Source organism: Lactuca sativa, chromosome 9 (genome assembly GCF_002870075.4).
Source record: "Lactuca sativa cultivar Salinas chromosome 9, Lsat_Salinas_v11, whole genome shotgun sequence".
Taxonomy (NCBI): domain Eukaryota; kingdom Viridiplantae; phylum Streptophyta; class Magnoliopsida; order Asterales; family Asteraceae; genus Lactuca; species Lactuca sativa.
In genome coordinates, this window is record NC_056631.2 from 94,088,765 (window position 1) to 94,097,698 (window position 8,934).

The window sequence follows — 8,934 nt, forward strand, 5'->3', positions numbered from 1 at the left end:
TTGTGATTCTTTTCATTTATAAAGTCAAAACAAATTTTGTGATCTCTAAGTATTTTTTTTTATGCATTTTTATCATTTTTAGGGTTTTTTTTTCCGTAGAACCTACACATATATATATATATATATATATATATATATATATATATATATATATATATATATATATATATATATATACATATATATATATATATATATATATATATATATATATATATATATATATATAGGGAAAAGTAAATATACCTTTAACAGTATATAAGTTTAGGTACCCAAACACATCATAATACGTCGTTTGTTTTAATATATTCATTATAATGTTCTTAAGCTTCAATCTCTAACTTGATTTACTTTCAATATTTTCCAAATTTCGCTATTATCTTTTTCTTACATCACATCTTTTTGTTGAACACCTACTAGGCTATATATATTATAGTTGAAAATGAAAAATATGTAAGAGGAAGATAAATGTTCAATTTATAAAAATCATGGAAATAAATTAAGTTAGAAGTTAAATTATAAGAACATTGGGCAATTAGAATGCATTATATGATACAAAACGACGTAGTATGGTGAGTTTGGGTACCTAAGCTTATATACCCTTAAGGGTATATTCACTTTTCCCACATACATATATATATATATATATATATATATATATATATATATATATATATATATATATATATGTATATATATATATATATATATATATATATATGGCTAGGTTCATGTTTTTCTTACGGGAGATGATTTGTACACAACAATTTTTTTCCATACACAACAATTGGTGTTTTAAAATGTTGTACTGTACAACTCAATAATACATAAATTGTTGTGTATGACAAAAAACTATTGTGTACAAATCACTTCCCTTTTCTTACATTTATTGTGTGCTAGAATGCACCAATAGAAATTTAGTAAATTAAATAATTATTTAATTTAATAAAGATAGATATTAAATGGTTTCCATAATTATATGTATATTAAATGATATCCATATTATAATTCTTTTTATATGGAAACTAGTTAAATTAATCATTAATGTTAACAATAAGATTCTTTCAAAATGAATTTGCAACTAGGTTTTCATGTATGGGTTTATGTTTTGTTATGGACTCATTCACTCGAAATACAACAAAGTTGCATGGAATATGAAGAATGAGAGTATATTCTACTAGAATACAATCTTATTATGTTAGAATATATTCTCATTCTTTTACAATAAACTCTCATTCTACTAGAATACACTCTCGTTCTTCATGTTCTAGGCAACATTGTTGTATTTTGATTAAGTCGGTCATGAAGCAAAATATGAATCCATACATGAAAAATTAGATGCAAATTCATTCTGAAATAATATTATTTTTTATATTAATGACGAATTTAATTAGTTTCCATAAAAAAAATGAATTACAATTATGTATATCATTTAGTAAACATATAATTATGGAAATTTTTTAATATCTATCTTTATTTGATTAAATAATTGTTTAATTTTTACTAAATTCTTATTGATGTATTCTACCACACAATAGATGTGAGAAATATTTGAACCTAGTGCTCTCTCTCTCTCTCTCTCTCTCTCTCTCTATATATATATATATATATATATATATATATATATATATATATATATAAAGCAACAGGGTTGTGAAAAGTACAAGTTTTCTAGTGCTATTTTTTGCTCTTCCTTTTTTCCATTCTAAATGTTACTTCCAAAATTAAGCTAAACGGTGTTGTGAAGGTTTTGCCTACCAAAAGTTGGTATTACATAAATATTTGTCTTTCTTACGAATCTATGATAAGGGTGGTGATATCTTTGCTTATAAAATTATTTCCAAACCATAACTTCTTATTACCACTCTGGTGTATTTTATTAACGCATAAACATACAACTCATTGATGCAACTTCCTAATGCACAAAAGTTGTTTCCATCGGCAAGAACAAAGAGAGATAATGGTAACAGTTTTCCAATTAAAATTACCACCAACAATAAATTTGGTTGAGGGTGTGTTTGTCGCTCGTAAATGTTGCCATTTAAGCTTGTCGGCTGTATTTTTGCTACGACACCGTTAAGCCTTAAAGCATAAGATGATATGCATTCACTGGAAACTCCTTTGAACAACACTTTCCTTTTACCGAGAACCCTTTGCAACCTTCACTACCAGAAACAACCATCAAACACTGAACCTCCATCTTCATCAAGAACCACCTCTTCGAAACTCCAAACCATCCAACCACCATTTTCATTGCACCTCTATAGAACACTTTCAACCACCGCCACCTTATTCCACCCTTAAAACTCCTACCTAGCTTGGAACAAGAACAACATTATCATTGATCACTATGACAACCTAAAAACCCTCCACAAAAACTTCGAACAATATCACCTTGAGCCTTCTTCCAATCGAACCGTCTCAACCACCGATAACCACTTGTTCAAACCATCACAGTCGGAAAAGAAGCTCACCATCGACACCGCCCTTTACACCACCACCATACCCAGCTTATACCATTTATTGCATAACACCTCCTAAGTCGAAAACAACCGCCTCTACAGGAAGCACCCACCTAGGGACGTCTTGTTGATTTTGAGGCTTTGTGCGAAAAATAAAACCGGGCCCCTAAATATAATTTATTTTTATGTATAAGCAATATTTATTAAGACTAAGATAAGTCAATAATTGTTGGAAACAAATTTGTCCATCAACTCTTCATATAAATACTCATAAATATATTGTTCTTAATAGATATCATTTCCAAGTATTAAGTATTTCTTGTGACATTGTAGACTGTAAGTAGGACTTTAAGAACTTCAAAATTGAGGAATTTGTTTCTACCGACGCAAGGGTTACTAGAATACTCATCAAGTCTTTATATAAATTAATTGAATTAGGAAAACCACTGACTTTTTTCATATATTTTAAAACATATGCGGGGTTACTAGGTTCACGTGATACGAACTCGTCAACCAGAACTCCAGATAAAGTTCATTGGTGTCAATATATGATTCTTTATCATACTTAAGTGCGACTTCAAGAAGGCTACAATACAACTTAAGATCTTTTTTTATCAAATTCCTTCAATATTTTTTGGAAGCAAAAAACCACTTTTTTATACATATTGTATTATTCAAATATTATTTTAAGAGAAGTCAACACTTGAAATTGAAACAATCGAAAACACAAGTCTCACCATAACTTCATCAATTCCGAAATGGAGACACTATTGGAAAAAATGAATAAGAAATTACGCACCAAACTATGGTGTTTAGAGTGCTCGAATGGTTAAACAATTAAAGTAAACAAAATTCTTATTTTGTTAATTATTTGTTTAAAATTGAATTGAAATAGAAAATTAAACACAAATTCTGTTAGGGAAAAACGAAAATAGGGTTATTGGAAATTTGGATTACAAACAGGAATCGTGTAAACACTTTCCTTGTATGATATTTCGACCCTATATGCCTTGGGTATCACGAAATCCAAACTTAGGATAATTCCTGATGCAGCAATTCTAATTATAGGCACAAAAATCAGAATCAATTGAAGAAGATGAATCAAGAAGCGTTTCCTAGTTTTCTATGTTTCAATGAAGTCGTTTTCTCAGAATTTATCCACTCAACGGATAACGAGATCGGTTGACGTCTTTTAAGAATAACAAATTAGTCCTTGAGTTTGCATCTTTCAAAATTGACAGATTAGTCATTGTTTAGTAGATTAGGGTTTAGTACTAACAATGTTTAGTAAATACAAGTGTGCACTCCTACACCTCCTAACTTATATTATAACTAAAACATTGTTCTTGAAACACTAGTTAAATCCATTACACTAAAATATAGTTGGTGATAAAATCACCAACAATCCTCCCCTATTTTAGTGTAATTCTTGAACTAACAAACTTAAAACAAAAAGAAACGAAACTAATGCATAGATGAAAATATCGATACGATGGAATTTTCATGTTAGTATACTACACATTTCAAACATTCGAGAAATCAAGGTATCTTAAAGATTGAACCCATCAACTCGTTTGAATATCTGAAGATAATATACACATTACTTTAACAATCATCTAAACAAAATAACTTGACACTAATTATAAAGTCGTGTGTCCCAATCCATTCTTGATCGTATAAAAGCCAAGTCCTAAGCTCTTTGAAGTACGGCTATACTTCACGATCATATAGGTGATTCTTTTATTCATGTACATGTATACATTTTATCAAAAGAATCATTAAGAAATCAAGTTCATCCTGGTATCTACAGGTTCAAACACACATACCTTGGGATGTTTTAATGTGTGTTTCAATTCATATAAATAAGCTTTCCTCATTGAATTTAACCTCTAACATTGTATTAGAGGGGAATTGGGTGTCTCATTCATAAGAATTTATAAGGACTTTAAGCCCATCCCTATAACAGACTTGTGCACTAAGTCTCGCGCCAAACTCTTAGTGAGATGGTACGCCAAATTCTGTTGTGATTTTACAAACTCAATCGAAATCACACCATCCATGATTAGATTTCTAATCATCCCATGTCTAACATCAATGTGTCTCGATTTACCATTATAAACTTGACTATAAGCTTTACTCAAAGTAGAAACACTATCACATCAGATAGATAATGGTGAAATCGGTTTCCTCCACAATGGAATCTCATAAATCAAATTCTTTAACCATTTTGCTTCCTTGCTTGCAGCAGCCAATGCAATAAACTCATATTCCATTGTTGAACTTGTTATACAAGAATACTTTTTAGATGCCCATGATATAGCACCTCCACCAAGCAAGAATACCCAACCAGTTGTAAAAGAGTGATCTTCTCTATTAGATATTCAACTTGCATCAGAATATCCTTCCAAGACCGAAGGAAATCCTGAATAACACAAACAATAATCCTTGGTTCCTTTCAAAAATCGTAAAACACGATGAACCGCTTGCCAATGTTGAGTACTAGGATTATGAGTAAATCTACTCAATTTTCCCACTGCAAAAGCTATATCTGGATGAGTGCTAGTCATAGCATACATCAAAGAACCAATAGCTTGCGAGTACTCAAGTTGAGAAACTGATCTGCCTCTATTAGGCATCAACTTCATGCTTGAATCCATATGGGTGCTAATGGGTGTAAAATCACTATAATTGAATCGTTTGAGAATTTTCTCAATGTAATGTGACTGTGTAATAGCAAGTCCCTTGTTCACCCATTTAATCCTTATTCCAAGGATTACATCCGCCTCCCCCATATCCTTCATGGAAAACTTTGAAGATAACAAATTCTTAGTTGCGTAACTTGATTTTGATCAGTGCCAAAAATCAACATATCATCTATATACAAGCAAACGATCACACCAGATCTAGATGAATCAAAACGGCTGTATACACATTTGTTAGATTGGTTTAAAGAAAAACCATTAGACAAAATAACTTCATCAAACTTCAATTGCCATTGTTTTATAGCTTGTTTAAGTCCATACAATGATTTCACAAGTCTACACACTTTTTGCTCATTTCCAGGCAAAACAAAACCTTCTGGTTGCTTCATATAAACTTCCTCGTCAAGATCACCATTCAAAAAAGTTTTTTTAACATCCATTTGATGAATTACTAGATTGTGAATAGCTGCCAAAGCTAGCAACAATCTAATGGTAGAAATTCGTGCTACCGGTGCATACGTATCAAAATAATCGATACCGGCCTTTTGTCTAAAACCTTGTATGATCAGACGAGCCTTGAATTTATCAATGGTTCCATCTACCTTCATTTTCTTCTTGAAAATCCATTTACATCCCAAAGGTTTAGAACCAGGAGGTACATCAGATAACACCCAAACATTGTTCTCCATAATGGATGGCATTTCTTCATCAACCGCTTCTTTCCAAAATGCAACATCTCGAGACTCCATAGCTTCCTTAAAAGTCTTTGGATCGGTCTCAAGATGAGAGGAATATGAGTATTGGTTCTCCACTTTATCCCTCGATCCTTCAACCAGAAATAGTTGAAAATCCTCGCCAAAATTTTTCACGACTCGACCTCGTTTGCTTTTACGAAGTTGCTGTGCTTCTGGAATTGAAACAACTTCCTTAACATCTGATTTAGGCACCTCACTTGTGCCTGGAATCAGATCCTTTGGTCTTTGAATTAAAGAATACCGCAGCTCATCAAACATCGCATCTCGCGATTCTATGATGGTATGAACAAAATATGCCTCATTAGGTTTTGTAACATAAAACCTATAAGCTTTGGAATGTTCTGCATATCCAATAAATATGCAGTCAATTCCTCTTTCACCCAAAAAATTTCTTTTTAGGTTTGGGTAATTTCACAACTGCTCGACATCCCCAAATTCGAAAGTAACTCAAATTTGGTGCTTTCTTGTGCCAAAGTTCATAAGGAGTAATTTTGTTCTGTTTATTAGGAACCCGGTTTAGCACATAATTAGTTGTGAGCATAGCTTCACCCCAAAAGCCTTCACTTAAACCCAAAAAAGAAAGCATCGAATTTACCATTTCTTTTAAAACTCGATTTTTCCGTTCAGCAATCCCATTTTGTTGTTGATTGTAAGGAGTTGTGGTTTCATGAATGATTCCAACCGATTGAAAGTATTCAGAATCCATGTACTCTCCTCCCCTATCCGTCCTAAGACATTTTATAGAAAAACCCAACTGTAATTCTACTTCGGTTTTATATACTTTAAACTTTTCCAAAGCCTCATTTTTGGAATGTAACAAGTACACATAACAAAACCGACTTGAATCATCAATAAAAGTAACAATGTACTCTTTATTTCCCAAGGAAGGTGTAGCATGGATATCACATAGATCACTATGAATCAATTCCAACACTTCTGTTTTTCTATTAACATTTGAAAACGGTTGTTTTGTGATTTGAGTTAACATACAAGTTTTGCATTTTTCAGAATTAACATCAAAAGCTGGAATCAATCCAGATTTTGACATTTCAATCATTCTCTTAACATGAACATGTCCTTATTATGCCATAACATAGTATTATCAAGATTAGATGCAGAAATCATACAAATAGATTTGACATGTGATGCACAACTTATAATATTTAACTTAAAAACACGATCACAATAATAACCAAATCCCACAAATATTCCACACTTAGACAACACATACTTGTTTGACTCGATAACTTGTTTATAACCCATACAATTCAACAAACCACTAGACACAAGGTTCTTTCGAACCTTTGGTACATACAATACATCAAAGAAACTAATTGTTTTTCTAGAAGTAAACGTAATACTAACAACACCAGTTCCTAAAATTGGCTTTGATCCTTCATCCGCCACGTGTAAGACAGAACCTTTATTTACTAGGTTCAACTTCGTGAACCACCGTTCATCATTACACACGTGATGTGTAGAACAAGTATCAAGCCACCATGAATCTGTATCAACCCCCTGTACAAAAGAAACTTCTTGAGTTAGTAGCATAACATTAAATACTGAACTTACAAGATCAATAGTAATTTGACCTTTGGTTGCAGATTGATCATGAGATCCACTGCCACCACCAGCATCTTTTCCACTACCACTTGCACCTTTGTTTCCAAGTTTCACCCGACAGTCACGTTTCATATGCCCTTTCAGATGGCATCTCCAACACACAAGTTCCTTGGAATCCTTGTGTTTTTTTTTGGACTTTTTTTTGTTACCTTCATACTTACGTTTTTTACCCTTGCCCTTGTTATTAGAATTGTCTTCTTTATCACAATCAACCATATGAACTTGGGGTTGTCCAAATTCAGATTCTCCCTTTCCAGTTCCTTTATCATTATCTTGATCACGAAGTCCTTCTTCGATTTTCAAATGACTCCCAAGTTGAATCAAACTTATCTCTTCCTTTCTATGTTTCAGATGGTGCTTGAAATCTTTCCATGAGGGTGGAAGTTTATCAATCACACTTGAAACAGCAAAGGATTCATCCATATACATGTTGAGTTGTTTGAATTGACCATAAATTCGTAGGATTTCATTATATTGTTCCATTACAGATTGAGAATCAACCATCTTATAATTGTTGAAATCAGAAACAATGAACTTTTTACTTGAAGCATCTTCTGCAATATATTTTGCTTCAAGTGTGTTCCATAATTCACTTGCATTTTCAATATTTTGATGAGTGTTAAAGAGGGAATCACACATACCATTCAGAATGTGACCAAGGCAGATGTAGTTGTCATTCTCCCATTTGCTTCTACTTCTGATGTGTTCCAGAATTGCATCTTCAACCCCTTCTGGTTTTGGAGTAGATAGAACATACACAACCTTCAAAGTGGTCAACGAGAAGTGCATCTTCTTTTGCCAACATCTGAAATCTTGGCCCTGAAATTTCTCGAATTTACCACACGTAGTATTCATTTCTTTCAGTGAATTGCCAGCCATCTTTTCCAGAAAACGAAATATCAAACAAGATTGTTAGGGAAAACGAAAATAGGGTTATTGGAAATCTGGATTACAAACAGGAATCGCGTAAACACTTTCCTTGTTTGATATTTCGACCCTATATGCCTTGGGTATCACGAAATCCAAACTTAGGATAATTCCTGATGCAGCAATTCTGATTATAGGCACAAAAATCAGAATCAATTGAAGAAGATGAATCAAGAAGCGTTTCCTGGTTTTCTGTGTTTCAATGAAGTCGTTTTCCCGGAATTTATCCACTCAACGGATAACGAGATCAGTTGACGTCTTTCAAGAATAACAAATTAGTCCTTGAGTTTGCATCTTTCAAAATTGACATATTAGTCCTTGTACTATACTAACAATGTTTAGTAAATACAAGTGTGCACTCCTGCACCTCCTAACTTATATTATAACTAAAACATTGTTCTTGAAACACTAGTTAAATCCATTACACTAAAATATATTTGGTGATAAAATCACCAACAATTTCCG

At 32.4% G+C, this 8,934-nt stretch overlaps 1 protein-coding gene across 1 annotated transcript; it reads right to left on the bottom strand.

Annotated features, from left to right (window-relative positions):
* Positions 1-7,049: 7,049 nt before the first annotated feature.
* LOC111885201 (uncharacterized) lies at positions 7,050-8,421 on the bottom strand. Its single transcript, XM_052767754.1, has 2 exons — positions 7,512-8,421; positions 7,050-7,437 (listed from the first exon to the last, which is right to left on the bottom strand). Exons 1-2 carry the CDS (start codon positions 8,419-8,421, stop codon positions 7,430-7,432), a joined length of 918 nt encoding a protein of 305 aa, XP_052623714.1. The 3' UTR covers positions 7,050-7,429.
* Between the last annotated feature and the right edge of the window lie 513 nt (positions 8,422-8,934).